General features: G+C 38.8%; 1 protein-coding gene across 2 annotated transcripts; it reads right to left on the reverse strand.

Annotated features, from left to right (window-relative positions):
• Nucleotides 1-1,080: 1,080 nt before the first annotated feature.
• On the reverse strand, nucleotides 1,081-19,861 carry stk24a (serine/threonine kinase 24a (STE20 homolog, yeast)). Of its 2 annotated transcripts, none has more exons than XM_078261952.1 (11): nucleotides 19,349-19,861; nucleotides 12,429-12,659; nucleotides 9,142-9,198; nucleotides 8,891-8,999; nucleotides 6,713-6,870; nucleotides 5,579-5,764; nucleotides 5,333-5,478; nucleotides 5,085-5,217; nucleotides 4,874-4,945; nucleotides 4,532-4,668; nucleotides 1,081-4,183 (listed from the first exon to the last, which is right to left on the reverse strand). In XM_078261952.1, exons 1-11 carry the CDS (start codon nucleotides 19,388-19,390, stop codon nucleotides 4,150-4,152), a joined length of 1,305 nt encoding a protein of 434 aa, XP_078118078.1. In that variant the 5' UTR covers nucleotides 19,391-19,861; the 3' UTR covers nucleotides 1,081-4,149. The 2 variants fall into 2 exon arrangements, with proteins under 2 accessions (XP_078118078.1, XP_078118077.1); XM_078261951.1 differs by having other exon boundaries at nucleotides 4,874-4,951.
• Nucleotides 19,862-20,320: the final 459 nt, after the last annotated feature.

Raw genomic sequence — 20,320 nt, forward strand, 5'->3', positions numbered from 1 at the left:
GGATGAAAATGTTTGCAAGGCATTACTGCTGTATCTACATAGCATGAGATTAGTCACTGCACCAGTTTACTCTCCCAAAAACCACGTAGAACAAAATTAACAGGGCTTGTACCGTAGGCACATTTAACTGCTTGAATTCAGAGATGGCTGACAAATTCCTATACTCATTGAATGTACTGTATTACTGTTTTTAAGGATAGGATGAGCTAATCTAGTCACCTTTTGTTATTGGTCCTTGTTTAATTTGTCTAAGGTATTTTTTGTATACAAAGGTTTACATTTTTATGTATATTTTTCTTGTGTACAAATTATGTAATATGTGTACAAACACTGTATGTAATATCTGTATATAGTGTGAGAAATTTGATCTTTTGTTTTTGGATGTATAAATAAAACTTGCTGTGAGGTATTTGCTGACATAGTTTGTGGTGTTTTTTTTTACTAGTCACTTAGAAATAATTTTTTACTAAAGATGAGGTGAGTTGTTGCATGCACACCGCCACAATCTGCTGCAATATACTGTTGCATTTAACCAAGTCTTTCCATGCAGATGGAAATTACAATTATTTTGGATTTTCAGCCAAATTGGTGTCAGTTAGCAAAGACCGGCCACAAGGAACACCTAATTGTAAAATGTAACTACTAACTGATTATTCAATGTTAGAATTTTGCTAACTTAATATAAAGTATTGAAATATTTTACTTCATTTTCAGAATGTATATGGTCTAAATTCCCCTTTTAAAAATGTTGCGCTGAAGATTGCATCTTTCTCAGCAGATGGATTTAATTTATTTTCACTAATAAAAAAAAACAATTCATGTAATGAATCTCTTGATTTTTAATTAACTTGTGCATTTAAAAAAAAAAACTACCATTATCATGGGCTGCTGTGCACAGGTTTGTCTAACTTAAGACGAATACGGTACCACAACATGCAAGAAGGGTGATATTTTCGAGAGGCACTGTAGATTGGCGGATGCCGTTATAACTGTTCTGAATCTCAAGAAATCTCAAAAAGCTGTCGCAGGCAAGCAAATTTCAAATAAGGTCAGGTCAAACAATGGCAAAACTATTCATCATTCAAGTACTGGATTTTTATTTTTTCCTTAATCATTTGACAACTTTCAATAAATCCAACAACACTGTCCTGAATTAGCAAACATGTATACTGGACAATTAACTGTCAGCAAAGTCACAAAATTAAATGTACATTTCAAGTGATTGCTATCCAGTGTTTACTGAAACTTTAACACATCACAGAACCAAACTTTACTCCCTCTATTACATAATACTGCTCTTTTGGGTTATAAAAATAGTTTAATATATGCCTACTTATGCTAAGGAATGACTCCTGGTGATCACACTGCTTTATTGCCATTCAACACACACAAAACTAATATTGTCACATAATATTGTAGCCTTTTAAAGTACCATTTAAAAAAAAAAAAAAACTAAATAAATCTGCAAAGTGCAACACATAAAAAGATAAGTAGACCACGTAAAAGGTGCAAATTGTGTTGAATTTGTCTCTGTTTGGGATGGAGGCTTACATGGCACATTTCACATGAAAAGTTCAAATGGAGAGCAGAGTAGAGCAGAAAACACAAAGGAAAATGGAAATCATTGAGTGTGGTACCTTTTCTTGATTTGGTTAACCGGTTTCATTTGAACAATATATTTGATAAAAGAGAATGTCTTTGGAGAGAAATGTGGAGTACATTATATTCTGTTTAAATGATAGAGTTCGACATAATGAGCTAATTTGCTTTTTTAGCGTCTTTACAGTATCTAGCTAATTATGAAGCTACAGCTAGCAAAGCAACAAATCTGCATTTCTTTGCTGTTGCTAGGCAACCACCGGAGATACCAGGAAGTTATTGGTCCGAGCCAAGAAATAGTCCGGCACATAGCTAACCTCCTGCAAGATGCCCAACTGTTGTTTTACACTTCAGCTTTTGTACGAATTAAACCATCAAACAATGTGTCAATTGGTCCGTTTTAGAGGTGCTGGTAGGCAGATGTTACCTCTGGACCATGGATGTAGCTGTGGACAGAGCCAGGTTAGCCGTTTCCAGTCTTCGTGCTAAGCTAACAGACTTAGTCGCATATTTAACGGAAAAATATGAGAGAAGATCAATCTTCTAATCGCTTTCCCACCTAGAAAGCAAATACTCGTATTCCCCGAATGCTGAGTTCTCTCTTTAACTTACCCTGTTTACGGTGTACTGCCCGTGGCAAACAGAATATATCATCTGACTCTGATTTATTTTATTTTTATTTTTTATTTTTTTTAAATCCTTTCGTCTGTGAAGAAAAATGAATAAATTTGTTCATGCATGCATCATACCGGCAAGGAATGAAATAAATACTTTTGATCTTTTATCATTTAAAAGTATTGCAGCATATGCATTGTAATGCCAGAGGGAAACAAAAAGAAATCACAACAAACGCATTGGATCTAACATTTTAAAGCGGATACTATTCATCCCATTCATCACAAATACTCTAAGGCTGATTCCACTCTGTTTAGGACTCAACATTCCTCCAGTCCTGCAGCAGTATACTACAACGCATACTGCTCAGGCCAACCAACAGGCTTTATACTCTTATGCTATCATGCACATTCCTTTTAAGCTACTAAGTAGTAGCAGCAGTGCCACTGGTCTCTGAACACCTCCTGGCTTTATGTTAATATGTACATCTGAGAGCAGTGTCATCTACTATGTGAGAAGTCTTTGTCTATATGCATTTAATGTACAACTAAAAAAAAACTCTCACAAGTCCAAATGGAAAGATACAGCCAGGCAAATATTACATTGCATGACCAACTCCAGAGTCCAAGCTGTGAGACTTCAGGTGGACTTTATTTTGTCCCAGATAGCATACCTGCAAAATACTGTAAGTCTCATGCTACTGTTTTATGGCTACTTTGTTTAAAGTCTAAAGGCATTTATACTTGAAGTGCAATTAAAGCTGTAGGTACGCTGAGGAGATAGATAGTACCACTGCAGCTCCTAGGAAGACTAACAGAGTCTGCTGATTTATAAACTAGATGATGGCACTGCCCCGTTAATGGAATGAATGGACGAAACCTCAGTTTATTTAACCAGTCATAAAACACACAGCAAAAAAAGAAGGGATGAGGCAAAGTCCAACAAACCGACAACTCAAGGCCTTGTGGAGCTGGCAACAGAGCATCCAGTGTTTAAAACTGGCGGGGGCTTCATCGCTCCAGCTTTTTTCTTTTTTTTTAACATTCTCCTACATTATCGCAGCCACAGCAACGTGTGAAACCAAAAAGGTTAAAGGAGAATTAAGAAATATAAAATAAATCAATAGTAAAACATGATAGAGGGCAGCCATTTTCATTCACTGGATGAGTACTAAAGTTTTACAACTGGAGAACTCAAAGACCGATATACAAAAGAACAAGTAGAAAGGCAAGGCAATCTCATGTATGGCCATTTTAGTCTCTCAAAATATTCACTTCACAAACATTATCTACAGTTTGCATTTGGCCATTTGTACACAGTGGTTCCATTACAAACACTCCATTATTTTTTTCATGAATCTGTAGAAATTAGCTTATTTACAAGTCTGTACAACCACCCTATAGAGCTCTTTCCATCTCCCAGAGGACCCAATCCACTTAAAGCAGGATACCTGAGTTTTCAATAGAATGCTTCAACCCACTCGTCACGCTTCACCGCACAGTTCACAGGATCTCTCGCACAGCCACACACACATGCACACAATTAAGCAAGGTACTTTCTCCAAAAGGATGCGGAGTGTAAACCTTTGTGAAAAAGCCACAAACTCACCAAAACCAATAACTCAAAAGTCATTGCAGAAAGATAGCTGACTCCACCATAAAAATAAAATAAAAAAACGGTTATGAAGGAGGTATTGAGAAGGGACATCTTACAGCAGGTGGCAGTCATGGTGGCTGGCCACTGCCTGTCCTGAATAGGACCCTCTGGTGGTGTGCTAGCGAATAAACAGATATTACTTGGGCCAGGATTTGCTTCAGGAAAATTAGTGATGGAGACTTTCCTGGGAGACTTCATCCCGGCTGTGGAGGTCAGAGGAAAAGATCTGACTGCTGCCACCAGGGTGGAAGATTAGAGCAGAGCTGGACGTAGCTCCTCTCAATGACTGGCAGCGGTTTGTGGCACAGAAAACCTGACGAACATCAGAAAAAAAGATTAATATATACGGTCCAAACAGGCCTTGGGTTGAAACAACTATCACGCTAGTGACTGTAATGTTCGTTACACAACAGCACTGGGTGGTTGGAAAATGAATAGCCCTTTACTATTCCTATATCTTATTTTTCACTGTGGACCAGTCAACCGTCAGGCAGGAAGACTGTCAGTGGCATCACAATATGATTAATTAACTTAATGATCCCATTAAATGGGCACATACATACGTCACATTTAGGAAGTAAATATGCAATATTCTGGGACTTTTCCATTTAAATATAAGTACATGAATATAATGAGAAGTGATAATATGAACCCTGATTACCTCTGAAGTCTCTGCACTAGTTCAGCTACCAGGGAGTCACAGATCCCTGGGTGCGTTTCTTCTGCCAGGAAAATGGCCTCCCGCAGCTCCTCTGCAGCCTCCGGCTTGCCATTACGCATCTCGCCCTTTTCTTTCAACTGCAAAAATGTCATCATTTAGAAAACATTATATTTGAACTTTCTTAATATTTTATTTGTAGAGTAATCTCTGACATAAATATAGCTGAACATACAGTAGATTTCAATCAGTGTGATCTGCATTGGATTTTACAATAGTTTTATTTTAAATCGTATTCGGTGATGATGATCGTTTTAACTTGGGGTAACCCATTAGTGCCATTACCTCAGTAAACAATGGAGAAAAGATTGTTGATAAGCTTTGTGACAAAGGCCTCTTTGAACTCTCTGGACTCTCCTGCATCTGGAAAAAAGGGATGATTTTAATGTTAAAAAGGGAAATCTGAGACCTTTGACACAGGGAAGACATGGCTTTGCCAACAAGAGTTACTACTAATTTATTACTTTTTCCCCTCTACAACGCCGTATGGTCCCACCTGTTTCCTTTCGAGCTCAGCAGGCTGTGCTGCCCCATTCTGAAACTTTTTGAGGTCCTTCTCCCTGATGGTGTTGAAGATCCAGTCATCATTGCCAGCGTCATCTCCTCCAGAAGCCTGGCCATTTGGCTCCCTACGGTGACACAGGATATTAGGATCAGCATTGGTGTACTCAGAGTTGCTAAATTTGGTTTTAGAGTATAGATTTGGCTTTAGAGTATAAATTGGTGATGGTGCAGACAACTTACTCATCAGATTCATCAGAGCTGGATTCTTCCCGAGACTGCTCGGATTTCCACCTCTTGTATCTGTCAATCAGCTCTGTCAGATAGGACGTCTTTTTGGAATGCCTTACAATATACTTATGTTTTAACAGCTCTTTGGCAGTTGGCCTCTAAGAAAAACACAGAAAGCAAACCTAACAGTGAATATTTAAAAAAAATACTGTGCACTATTACTATATAACAGTATGAACAAGAGTATTTTAAACTTACAAAGCTAGGCTCCTTATTTAAACAGGCTTCAACAAATTCTTTAAGTGGTTTACTGTAGTTTCCTTCCAGTGTTGGCGGATTGTTCTTTGGGATGAGGAATAAGACCTTCATAGGATGAAGCTCAGAGTGCGGCGGCTCTCCTTTAGCCAGTTCTATTGCTGTTATTCCTAATGACCAGATGTCTGCCTATAAAACAAAGACATTTAGGACAGAAAAGATCATAATAAAGTAGCAGAATTTCAAACATACGTCCACAAATACACACAATGACAGTTTAAATGTGAAATGACATTTAAACTGGCTTACTTAAGCAGCATGGGTGTATTTGAGGAAGCTCTGCAAACTGAAGACCGTGATGTAGTGGTTGTGTTGACAAACCACACTGACTCATGTCGCGGTTATTTTAAAAATATGTATTTGGTTCTTTTTAGTCTAGAAAACCAGTCTGAAATAGTGCTTAAACACTAGCCCACAGCGGCCAACAGAGCAATGAAAACAAGGACAAAATGTACTTATCATTTGGGAGCGGTTTCTCACAAATCTTTTTTCTTTGGACAATGCTTCACCACCATTTTATCACTCTCATATTGATGCCAACTGTTGACACAGCATGGTTGTTTCATGGTAAAATGATTTTTTTATACATCAGCAACATTACATTTTCATCCCAAGGAGAGACACCAGGCCACTGAAGCAGGTTTGACACACGTCACTGAGTGGATCTGAATAATATAAACACTTACGACTTTGACATTATAATCATTATATCATTATAGTCATATTTGCATAAAGGCACTCACCGTACCTTCTCCCCTTCTTGCACTGGTGTTGCTGGACTCACCGCTGGCCCACAGGTGAACTAGCCCAATATAAAGAGTCCCACCACTCCAGATGTTTAATCCAACCCAGCTGATGTGGTAAACCCACAGTAAACTTTTGTGATCCAGCTGTCAAACTTCATTGACACTTGGCACATGTGCAGCAAAGTTGATTTACATTTAAAATGTATGGCCATCAGCAATTTATTGTTGTCGATTAAATCATTCTCTCCCAAACACTGTACATTTCCTTGGGATTCTGCTTTCCAACACTAAACCTGACGGTGATAACAATAAAAGTTGGGATAATTCTGACCTTTGAATCGTAGGCCGACTGCTTTATGACTTCAGGCGCCATCCAGAAAGGAGTACCAACAAATGTGTTCCTTTTTATCTGGGTGTCTGTCAGCTGGCCTGCCACTCCGAAGTCAGCCAGCTTCACATCGCCTTGTTCTGACAGCAACACGTTTGCAGCTTAAAGCAAGAGGACAAAAGTATGAGCTGCATGAAGTATCGCTTTTGATAGCATTTAGTGCTTAAATGAACATTCAGTATTCGAAAAGATCCAGACAATGCTATGTCTCAACCACTTTAGTAATATGATTGTTCCAGGCTTCTGGCAGTAACCTGTTTTGTGGAATTTAAAAGGGATACTTCACCGATTTAGCATTAAGCTTTGTATCAGTAGAAACCCGGTAGTATTTTTGAATGGCCGTGCTTCCTCCCTCATGTCCCCCTGAGACGAGAGATCTCTGTATTGTGGGTCTGGAAAAATTTATACCGATGACGCAAAAATCGTCATTTTACGTCATCGGTATAAATTTTTCCAGAGGCAAAGGACTACAGCCAGTACTTCCGCATAGCCCATAGGGGGTTGGACCTCGGCTTTTTCCGGAGATTGCCGGGTGTCAGCCATCTCGAATCATCGCTTAGCTTCTCAGCAGAAACAGATTTATTCATCCCGAAGGAAATTTTAGAACAACAATTATGTGAATTCAAACTACCGCACACGTGTACCACTGGGATACATTGGTACAGATCGGAGAATATGCTGGAAACTTTATTACAGACGGAATACTCGACGCAGCTTCGCCCGCCTGCTATGGAGACCAGCGGTGTTGCTCGAAGCCTCTGGCCGATAAAGGGACATCATCAGCGGGGAACGTTGAACGAGTTTGCCGGTGAAAAACTAACGCTAGTCGGCCACCTGTTCCATCAATCCTGCTTGCAAGTGTCCGCTCATTAGACAACAAACTGGACTACATCCAACTTCAACGAAACTCCCAACGCAAGTTCAGAGACTGCTGTGTTTTTGTTGTTGTGGAAACAATTGCTGTATCGGACTATCCAGCAACCAGGCCGGCTGCTCTGTAAGACTAGCTAGTGGAGGTGGGCTGTGTTAACACGGACTGCCTGGTGCAGAAATGGGGTGCTTGTATCCAACTAACTGCTAGTGAAGTTTGTGACTGTTAAATGCCGACCATTTTACATTACACGCAAATGTGTATACTCGGTGATACAGCCCACCAAGCGCTAATGCTAGTAGCTAGCTATGTGTTAGCTGAACTTTATGGAGCATATCATGTGTGTGCACTAAATGTAGCCTGTTTTGTATGTCGTTTTCATATATTTTAAATGTGTAACACCAATTGAGCCACGGTGAAACGTTCTTTCGTGTATATGGTTGAAATGACAATAAAACATACTAAAGTTGAGTTGACTGTCTCACTGTCTGTAAACGGTAGGCGTGGCTTGGGAGTAGATGCTAAAGCAGCGAAGCAAGTGCATTCTGGGATTTGGTGCCTTTCATCCACATGAGCCATTTTCTGTCTTTTCTCGGCCTAGAAGCCACCAATTTCTAAAAAAAATTTCACATTTCTACTACATAAGTAACCCAATTTAAAGATATATTCATCTTTCCAACGGTGAAATATCCCTTTAAGATTTTGGTTAGAAAATACTGATTGTTTGGTCTTGTAAAGCATTAATCAGGTTTCCAAAAGCTAAGGATACATGTTTTCATTTGCATGATAAAGACTCCGGACAGAGAACTCTGACCAGTAGACCCACACGTCTTTCTAAAGAAACATTACAGAAAAAGAAATACAGCTACTGTTTGCATTGTTCTCACCACACCAACATGCCTACTCTCGTACTACTGATGTCAACAAATTAAAAAGGGCCCCTATTACCCATCCCTATTTTAACACAAAGATTATTTATAGTAATAATATAGTAATATAGTAAAGGACAGAGACATGACAGATTACAGATCTCAACAGAATTTACATTCAAGTGTAAAATGTGACAAGATTAAAGTGATGACTTGTGTTTGGGTCCAAATACAGATAGCACTCAACAGCTGGTGAACATTATTCCAATACACATTAAAGCCTCACTTCAGCATTATTAACAAGAGAGAGACCATGTTGTCAAGATTAAACTATTTACTAGACTGTTGTTAAAACAAGGCGATGCTATGCACCAGTCTTACCTTTGATATCTCTGTGGATTTTCTTTTCAGAGTGCAGATACTCCAGCCCTTTCAGGATCTCTCTCAGAATTGTGGCAATCTGCGTTTCATCCAGGGCACCTGGTTCCAACTAGAAGAACGGAAAAATTAGAGGATAAAGGGATCTTTGGGCTTAACTTTGTCAGAGAACTGTCATGCAGTCTGCAAATCAAATTGTTTAAGGTAAAATCATCTTCAAATAGGTTCTTCACTTTATTTGGATATAGACTTACCAAATCCAGGGCTGATCCTCCACCCAAATATTCCATAATAATCCATAATTTTGTACCCTGAAAAATAATTCCAGAATTCAGTCAAATAAGGTTCAAAATTGCAGTCATTATTACAAAGAGTAACAGTTCATACTTACTTTGTCCACTTAAAAAAAGGGCAATATTTGCCCCCTTTTTGTAGATTGAAAGAGTCATCTGTTCAACAATTTTTTATTAAATGCTACCTGGCCCACCATCGTGCCAAGATGTACATGTAGCAACACAGTAGAGAAATGATATTGCAAATGGAGGAAATTGCACTGATTTAGGCACTTGGCCAGGCTAATGTACAGTGTGTTCAGTCTGTTAAGGCTCTGACACACCAACCCGACGGCAGAAAAGGCAGTCTGACTGATCATTCGGCTCCCATCGGTCCAAAAAGTGCCTCGGAACACACCGAAGCGACGCCGACTTGAGCGTATGTTCTGCTTGTGCGCGAGACGTAATACGTCTCCATAACAGCAGGCGGCACTAATCTGTATTGTCGCCCAAAAAAATTTAAACGGGAAATGACGAACGCGTCACGTGGATGTGGCTTCTCCCGAAATTCAAAACTGACCATAATGGCGGCACGTTCGGAATACGATCTCGTATTTTACGAAAATAGTTCACCAATCAGATTGGTTATTGAGTCCGACTGCCCACTGGCCGATTCAGCGAGTCAAATCGGCCCAAATTAAAGCCGACAGCTCACCAAACCGCTAGCCTGTCCGACGGCCGATAATCGGGTTGGTGTGGCAGAGCCTTTAGGGAAACAGACACTTGTTACATCATATGACAAAAGGAGTCACAATTGATCTGTGATGGTTAACTGACATAATTATGTTTATCGACTACTATTAATACTAAAATATTCTATATTTACATTTTAACATTTACAACAGACTGGTTTATCCCTTTCTAGCAGCTGAGAACTACTACTTACATACAGTTAAACAATGCAAGCTGTGTTAAATATGTTACATTTTTTAACTTGAAGGTAGTTCAGCCAGTCACTACAACTTTAGATCTGTGGGTTTGTCATCTGAGCTTGTGTGTTAAGATTTCCAGGTGCACACAGACTATTTAAGATGTCAAATTTACTCAGACAGTCTTTTCTGACTCACTAAGTTTTGGAACTACAGTTACTATAATGCTTTGGGGATGTAAACAGGAAATAACGTTGGTATTAGCAGTGTTAATTTTGACAGCAAATTGACTGATTTAGTCTTAGTCTTATGAATAACACACCATTTAGTTTTAGTCATCTGAAATCTTTAAGTCTAGTTTTAGTCGACTAAATATCATAAGAGTTTTAGTCTTAGTCTAGTTTTAGTAGACCAAATATTAGCAGATTTTAGTCGACTAAATCTACAGTGGATTTAGTTGACTAAATGTTTCTCCAGAATTTTTGGTCATTGGATGTATCCATCAGTCTGTTATGGAATGGTATTAAGGTTTGAATATGCATTACAGATTTAACGGTTCGTCCTAGACCTAGCTTAGACATTTCTGTTGTTCATGAGACATGTCATTGCCCTCGGACCGGGTGCACTGCAAAACGTTAGCGTGTTGCTAACGAGCGAAGTCAACTGAAATCAGCCAAAGCTGTGTAACTAAGACTGTGCAACTAAACACAACTAAGTATAATGTAAACAACCTTACTGTTGTGAAAACGTCCTCGAAACTGTGCAAAGTTCTGCAAACTCGTCCTCCTGTGTATCTGCTGCTGCGTTTGTTTAGCTGTTGCGCCTGCATTTGCCGCAGCTTTTTAACACGGCTCTGCTGCTTCCGCATAAATCAACCTACTCTCAAAGATTCACTCTGATTGGATTTCTTCCCAACTTGTCCCACAAAAAAAGAGTGGTTCTGATTGGATCTCTTCTCCATTCGTCCCTCCCTAACATTTTCGTCTCATTTTTATTTGTTGACTAAAGTGTCTGTTATATTTCGTCACAGTCTTCGTCATCATATCTGACTTTTTATTTAGTTTTCGTCCGTGAAAAAGGTTCATTGACGAATATTTTTCGTCATAGTCTTCGTCAACGAAATTAACACTGGGTAATAGTGAGCTTTGTTTACATTTTGACAAGTATGCCAAATTAACTTTTAGCAGTTCATGTTTGCTATGTTCATATAGATGTAGACACCTATCACTTATTCCTTTAGATTACTTTGATCCTGAACAAAAAAACCCTAAAAATGTGATAATTCTAAGGCAAATTCTGGAGTTGAACGGAGCTTCTTCATCTGGGATAATTATATCCTTGGACAGTGTAAATCATACCGAATCTAGGAATATGTATATCATGTCTGTATTTTGAGATGTGACTGAGTTATGACTCACAGAACTACACATTTATAGGGTTAAGGGATTTAAACTACCTTAATTGCCTCCATAAGCCGTGTGCTACAGCCACTGCTGCTGCATACATACACTAAGCATAATACCATGTTACGTAATTCACAAAAGTAAGCCTTAATTCTCTCCTTCAGCCAGCAGCATAACTTGAGCTTGTAGACACCACTTCTCTCCTTACTGCTGTTAAGTACCATAGTAAATGGTGAGAGCTACTCTTAGCACCATCACATATAAGGGGCTTTCTGACCGGAGGGATTTTTGCAGTTCTTAGACCTAAACGTTCCTAGAACACTTTTTTCGCCGTGCTCCGACAGGAATAATTTGGGGATTTTTAAGTTCCTCTGGCCGCTGTAGCGTACTTTTTTAGCTCCTACTTCAGAGCAGGGTCTTTTCCCTTTTCCTAGGTGTACTTGATTGGTCGAACTTATAAGTCATGCCCACTGCCAACTCGGAAACTTGCAGACAGAGCAACAACGGGACATTTTTAACAATTTCCACCATCTTATTCATCATTAAATTCACTTCTGACAACGTTTTAGGCGAGAAATTAACTGTAATAAAGCCAAACGTCAGCACATTGACCTTATTGTCATAGTTTTATTTCAAACCTTATCTGCTGGAGTACAGAGCAAAAAGAATAAAACATATGACAAAGACCAAATACTTACAGACTGCATTGTTACAAGCCCTCAAGCCATATACTACTGCAATGTCTGCCTATTTTTCGGGTTGATCAACAGCAATCTGTGCAATATTACACAGGCAATACTTGTTCCATTGCCCACATGCATTATTTATTGACCTACATTGCGTACACTTGCTTGCAGGAACACACTATAGACATATGCATTATGTCAATGGACTATTGCAAATTGACAATGGTATTCTTCCTGAGGTTAAAGCTTACCTTTAGGTAGGATCCATGATACTTGGTGATAAAGGGACTGTCACACTGGCTGAGAACTGTGATTTCCTGTTGAATGTCTTCTATTTCATCCTCCGCTTCTTCCAGATCAATAGTTTTAATGGCCACAACCTTCTGAGTCCGATTGTCAATGCCTTTAAAAACTTCACCAAAAGAGCCTTTCCCTATCCTGTCCAGCTTGGTAAAAAACTCCTCTGGATCAGCTCTGAAGTTCTGTGTGACAGAGAGAATATGTGAGAGAGAGAGAGAGAGAGAGAGAGAGAGAGAGAGAGAGAGAACAAAGTGAATTTTAAGCAATGTAGAACCCCGCAGGCAACAGACAAGATGAACATAAAAAGGCACAGAAGGTAAAATTACAGGTATTCAAGCGGTTGTTACACAGGCCCACAGCTCAACATACAAGCAACATAGGACCCTCTGGCAGTCTTCAAAATATCTTGCAAATTGTAATGCACTGTTATTTTTTAAATCTGGGACACACACATACTCTAGTTACCAATTAAAGAGACGGTAATCAGTGAACTTTGATTCACTATAATCTAAAAAAACTGATTTGAAAAATCTACAAAATGTCAGAAAATGTTGAAAAATGCCCATCAGAGTTTCCCAGAGCTGATAGTCATCTAAAAATGTCTGCACAGTAGTGATCAGGCGGTGGAGCTGCGGTATCGAAGTCCCGCCATTACACCACCCGATCGTGGTCAATCACAGCTGTCAATCGTGATGTTTCACTTTTTTTTTTTTTATATCGCATCAAATAACTAATTAAAAGCAAACTTATCGGGAAAAATTACCACTTGAATGATCGGCGTCATAAGAACTACTTAAAATGACAGAAACCATCTTTGGTAAAAATGTATTTGTAAAATGTACTTTGATTTTATTTTTTTTGGCCAGTGTCCCATCCGCAAACATGGAGGGGGCGGGATTTATGACGTATACTGGAGCCAGCTACCAGTGGGGCAATCAAGATGCTTTGGCTTCACTTTTACAGTCTATGCATTAACCGCTGGGTCAGATTAACAGTATAAAATAAGTATAAAATAAAACTGTTAAATAAAAAGAGCTTTTCGATTAGAGTTTGGTGGGAGTTTAGAGCATTGAAAGAGAGTGTGTTGGTTGACTGGCATGTTAGGTACTTCAGGTTGTTGTTCATCCACGTCTTTAATGTTAATCTCTGGGTACCATGTTAGTTCTCAAGTTTGTGGTGTATCCAAAAATACTTTGCACTCGCTTTGCAAAGCCTGCACATAGCATGATCCCTATCAACTTCTGTCTTCCCCTCGAGGTTATAAAAGCGGAAATGTGCCCAAACTCTCGCCTTCAATGAGGATGGAGCAGGTTGAATAACTCTGTGAGTTTGCGCAGACTAAACTACTTGTGCTGCACTCGTTCTTCTTTTGATGATTATAACAAGTGCCCAGGCGTCAGTGTGAATTTGACGCAGCGCCATCTATGGGAATGGCGAGCTAAACTCATTTCAGTATAATAGTATGTTTGTATACACAAAACGGAAAAAATTTAAATAAATATATGAATTGATTTTTGGAATTCTATGAATCAATTTTGAATCGGTAGAGCTTGAATCGCGATACGAATGTGAATCGGTTTTTTTGCACACCCCTATTGATTAGTGATGTCTGGGTCAGACTTTTATTTTGTCACCATTATGTGCTCAAACATTCAATATATATGTCACACAGACTCCTCATCTATATATTCTATTAAAATATGCTTGACAATTGAACAGATCAGCATTAATGGGGTACTCCCCTTATTTAGTCACAAGACAGAGAGATTAAAGAAGAACTGGTCAAAATCAAAAACAGCAAAGACCAAGATATCCTGACTTTTAGTCTCTAGTATGGGTCAAGCTAAAAAAATAAAACAAAATCCTTTACACAATGCAACCAAAACAACCTTTTTCTATGACCCTCTGTCGGTACCCGATCTGTGCTGCCTGCACGATCCGTCATGCGCATGATGTTCGCGCATGGGCAGATGATAATCCTGTTTTACGAGGATTTACCATGGATTTACGACACTGCACGATCTGTTCCACGCTTCCGGTCGTAGTTGTAGCGGTCTGCCATTAGCCTCCACCGGGACGCTAACGTTAGTTTAGCTGACAGCTAATTCGGCTAATGGCTAGCTGAGACAGCATGTAAAGACCCTTAAAATAAAACCTGAAAATAACCGTTATATAACAGCTGTTGCATCAGTTCTACTTTACTTGTGCTCATTTAAAATACAATCAATCAATACATGTCTTTATTGTTATTACTGTAAAGTCTTAATTTAGCTGTAGCCTGCTTTTCCAAGTGTTTAGTTTGAGTTAATGTTATTAGCAGTTAGCTAAACTAACATTAGCTTCCCAGTGGAGGCTAGCGTGGAACAGATTGTGCAGTGTCGTAAATCCTCGTAAATCAGGATTATCACCTGCAAATGCACGAACATCTTGCGCATGCGCATGACGGATCGTGCAGGCAGCACAGATTGGGTACAGACACCCTCCTTGCCTGGTAAATTCAAACGTAACACCTTAGTTGGTAATGTAGGCTTTCTGCCATAAATGTGTTGCCTCAAAGCCCGCTCTGAGATAAGGGTATTTTCTCACACTTCAGAAACTCCCCCGGAGCCAACGAAGACATTACGCCACTGTTTTCATTAGGCAAAAAGTACTAACCATGAGTAGTAAACTGATATTTATGTGTAAATCTGTGAAGAAGAGCAAATAGCCTGCCTCACAGATTTCTTTTAATGGGGTCCTTCAGTGTTTCATAGTATTTGTGATGAAAAGGGTGTCAAATCTGGAACTGTTGTGGCAGGAAAGTTTTGACAGGGTCAAAGACAACTAGGGATGAAACGATTCAATAAAACAAAAGTATTTCTTATCCGATTACTCAATTAATCTATGGAATAATGGTAGAATACTCTATTACTAAAATAATCGATAGCTGCAGCCCTAAAGACAACCTCTCTTCATTCTACCATGAACAAAATGCAAATGTGGATATTATTTATCAAAACTGCATCTGCAGGCTGCTAATTTCGTTTGAGCCACTTCATGGTTCAATCTCTCGCAATGCAGTAATGTTGATAAAAGTTTCTCGTGTTTTAACCTGTCACTTGGATGACAGCTTGCATAACTAGTGTTCAGTGTGGGATAAGTTGAACAAGAAAACTGATCAGGTTTAGTAAAGCCAATGGCTGTGATACCAATGTTGTGGATAGGCTTGGGACATCCCTACTTTGCTCTACACAGCTCAGCTGCCTAGGCTAGATGGTATCTGTTCTCTGCTTTTTCTCTAGAATAATCAGGAGTGGTATACTAAGAAAAAAAACGCAATCATTTTATCAACTTCTGAGTAACTTAACTCAAGCAATGTGTGACCTTTTCAGATCAAATTTCATGGATATGAGTTACATTTAAATCACGAGACAACTCAACACGGACTCAGGCTTAATGACCTCCACCACAAAGGCTAAACAAAAACTGAAGGACTACACCCTAACTTATTGACTGGACTAAATGGCCTATTTCCCCAAGGAGCACCAGGGAAGAAATAATGGGCTTCGAGTTGGCCAGTCCAATTTCCCTTCATGCACAGCAATCATTAGCCTAAAACTAAGAGTAGTGTTTGCGGTGCCATAATTTCCATGACAAATATAATACAAAAGTAAGTCTATCCTGAAAAAACAAACTATATTATGAAGTTGATCCAAAATAAAATAAAAAAATATATGTTTTGCAGTAGCTTTAATAATAAAGAACTAAAGCAATTAAGCAAAAGGCTTAATTTACCAGAGGCCTGTACTACGAAGCAAGATTTGGCGTTAACGAGGTAACTTCAGGTTCAACCCAGGGTTTTTTGTATCACGACGGTAATTTTTGCTGAACACCTAAAAAAAAAAAAAAAAAAATAAAGCGTTAGATTAATTAGCTGCGCAGTACTTGGTAGCCTTGTCCGCCTAAATGAATTATAAACAAACATAAAAAACTAGTAGTTTATTTGCAGTATATTAAATTGTTTTTAACCTAATTATTTTGCACTGAAATGACACACTCGAGTCTGTCTGTCAGCGTTGCATCACGTGCACCTGCGCAATATCATAGCCTATGATTTCCGAAAATAGTACTATGTCAACTAGTGATATCAGCACAAGAACTGTTGAGGAATATGCAACATAATACTATACAATAATACAATTGTTTTTGTCATATGTTATAATAACTGACAGACACTATCATTTCAGCAGCTCTGTGCATGTCCTTGCACAGAGCGAGGCTGAACATAGGAGCTCAGCTTCACGGCTAACCCTGGGGGATGCTACCGTAGTTGCGGGCGGGTGCGCCTGCAGTTATAAAACAATTATTAGACTAAAACATTAGAATATGCCAATTCTGATATGTTCATATAGCCTACTCAAAACAGACGGGGCAACCTAACTCAGACAAGTTAGCTTACCGTTTTCAGGTGATATGCAAACAGTTGCTTGCAAACTTTGCGTTCGACTTTTTTTCCCCCAATTATCTATTTTTGTAAAATGCTGCCACACTGCCGATGTCTTTGACATGGTAGAGGAGGACTGACTATAAATGAAACGCTGACGATTAAATAAATATTCAGCAAACCACCAGACCAAGGCCTTCTAGTACTTTCTTCATTCTGTCTCCAGTGGGTTGGGCTGATCCAAAAAGTGAAAACAAGGGGGGTGTTCTGAAGACAGACTGTTACCTGTGAAACAAGGGTGCTCTGAAAACACCCCCGTTAGCAATTAGTGCTTTCCACCTGATGAAATTAACACGGCAAAAAATAATAATAAAAATAAATTAAAAAATAAATAAATTTAAAAAAAGAAAGAAAGAAAGAAAGAAATTAACACGGCAAAAAATCGACCAATCAGAATTTTGGTCGAGCCAGAACGTATCGACCAATAAATCGACTAGTCGACTGGGAGATTACAGCCCTAATTGCGTTTTGCCTGTAAAACTGTGTCTGTGTTCTTCATATTTATGTAGAATTATAATTTGCTCTTCTTATGTGAAATATGTGGCTCTGGTAGATGTTTGCGATTGGTCATGCTGTGCAAACACCGCCTCTTTTATGTGAACACGGACGCTGCTGGATTGGGAAACCCTGGGTTGATTGAACTAGTTGTTAACCACCGTCGTGTCACAGGTTATGCAGGACTGCGGTCGTTAGGTTAGGTGAAGCCGGGTAACTGATATAAATTCAGGGCATGTTGATCTTGTTTCGTAGTACAGGCCTCTGGTAACCCAGCCCTAAGAAGATCATCTGTTGGCTCACACAGTATATTGCTACAGTCCCCCCAGAGAACAGTTTCCAGTAAAAGTGCTAATGCATGGTGGTCAAATCTATATGGAAGGGGGGAGGATGAGCAGCTGCACTTTGAAAAATTGGCAAAGAGGTGGCTGCTGAATTTGATAGCAAAGGGACTTTCCAACAAAGACAAAGCGATAGAGCGGTGCAGAATAAAGCAGAGTAGAAACAACACAACCAAAATACTCTCATAACACTGGTGTGGTCAGTCATCCAGGTGAAAATTATAATGTCTAGGCTGACTTCTGTAAAAACAATAGGAAAAACAACAAGGGCGCTGCGACCACAGACTACACATGATGGGAATGTACTTGCCATTTCCACAGTCAGCAAGTTTACTGCGACAACTAAAGCTGCCTGAACCTCGCTCTAAAGGCATGTGTTTGATGCTCCCCCATCTGCACCACACAACTGTGTAGTCTAGTATCATCCTTGCATATAGTGAAACAATATACCAATTAATATATTACTCAACCAACTAAATATAAATCTGTAACTGAATATTTTAAGATTCAGAAAAATTCATTTGATGTTATTATTAGTGCAATTATTAGTCACTCTATCGTTTAGTGGCTAATTAGATTATTAAATTACAGCTGTTTCATAATTAATGAATCATTTAATTAATTTATCGTGCAAGATTGCCAAACATTCTCTGGTTCCAGCTTCTCAAATCTGAAGAAATTCACGATTTTCTGACATTGTGTAAACAAGAGAGTGTCAGATTAATCAATAATGATGGTAATAATCATGGGTTGCAGCCTTAAATGAGATGGGCTTCACTATCTTCTAATTTGTAATGCACCAAACTAACAATTGATTGATGGACACAATAATCACCAGATTAATCACTAATGAAAATAAAAGTCAAAACCAATAGGTGATACGTGGACTTCTCTATTAGAATACAAACTGAAAAGTGGAAATTATTAGATCTTAAACGATTAGGCTAGTCAATAGGTCTTTAGCTTATCACAGAAAAATCTTTTTTCAAACATTTGATGTTTCCAGCTTCTTAAACGTGAGAATTCACTATTGTTCCTTTATTTTATTGTTCCACTATTGCAATAAACTGAATATCTTCCAGTTTTAAACTGTAAAAAACACAACAGTGGACATGGACTAAACAGAAAGTTGGATATGTTAACTTGTGCTTTAATTGCGATGGCATTTGAGCCTGCACAGAATGCTGTTTATGAATTAGGAGTAAGCTCGTCCAATATAAATTGTATATCTAGGTTTTGACAGCCCGTTAGTCATTCAGTACACGTTAGACTTGATAACAATAATACAAATTAAAAAAGACGTTAGCCATCTTATCGCATACGGTCATACTGGACTTTGACTACTAGTTGCATTTATCACTGGAAAATACAGATGACGGTCTTAATCGTGATAATAATGGAGGGTTCTTGTAGATAAAGTTATTTACAGGCACCGAGTTAAACTTACGAGCTGAAGGTACAAGGAAACGTTAAGTAAAATATCAGGATGCTATGAACCAAATAAACTTGCCCCTAAAAGTTAATCAATAATATAATAATGTATTTTATTCACCTGAATCCCCGGCAGTCCACTCTGAATAGGGGAAAGTGCCATGGCGTCAAATCGGCAAAGATGACGCCTTTTCCTCGTCTTTATCTGCTTTCCGTAACGTCAGTTTCCTGACGGAGCCCTGGTTTGGATCACCGATCCGTGCCGCAAACTCTGTAAGGGTAGTTAATGTATCGAACGGAGAGGTCGCTTGATTTTGAAAAATCAGCCTGACTTGTCGGCTTGTACTTCGAGCTGCCTGCCACACTCGCCTTCCGCAGTTAGCGAACGTTAGCTATGCTAGGCTAACGTTACTTTAGCAGCTAGTTAGCAAACAGTTAGCTGAATAATGATATCTCCGTAGACCAGTACGGTCTCTAAGTACGTGCTTGGCAGTTTTCCGATGATAAAATAGAGGTCTGGATTTAAATAGTCGCACAAGATGAATACATGCACACTGTTATATAGTTGTATCGCTTGTTGTTCTATTCTCTCATCACTTTCCTCTGTCGCCCAGCGCCATCTTGGTTAATATCATTTTCATTTTCCGGAGGACCAATCAGAGGGAGCCTCAGGGAGGAACAGTAGACAGTACCTATGTCGTCATTTGTAAATCAAAAAGCGTCACAGAGGAGGAAGAAAGTTCAGGTGCAGGATTTACCCAGTTTCTCACTTCACATATATTGTGATTTCTGTGGTCTAAACACAATCGAGACAATTTTTCCACATATGTATTCCAAAATGTTTTGGATTGAAAATTGAAACTTTCTATGTAGATAAACAGGTGAAATGATCATGATTTAGTGATATTTCAATTCATTTTAAAGAATAACTCTGGACAAAAATGTTACCTTTTTTATCCAACTGTTTATCATTTTTTGGCAAATTCCATATACATGAAATGAAATAGACCAATAGAAAAACAAACTTTACATTCTTTCTAATGGATATTAACCTCTATTACAATTATATTGTCAAGTTGAAAAATACGACCCA

Source organism: Sander vitreus, chromosome 11, assembly GCF_031162955.1.
Source record: "Sander vitreus isolate 19-12246 chromosome 11, sanVit1, whole genome shotgun sequence".
In the NCBI taxonomy this organism is placed as follows: Eukaryota; Metazoa; Chordata; class Actinopteri; order Perciformes; family Percidae; genus Sander; species Sander vitreus.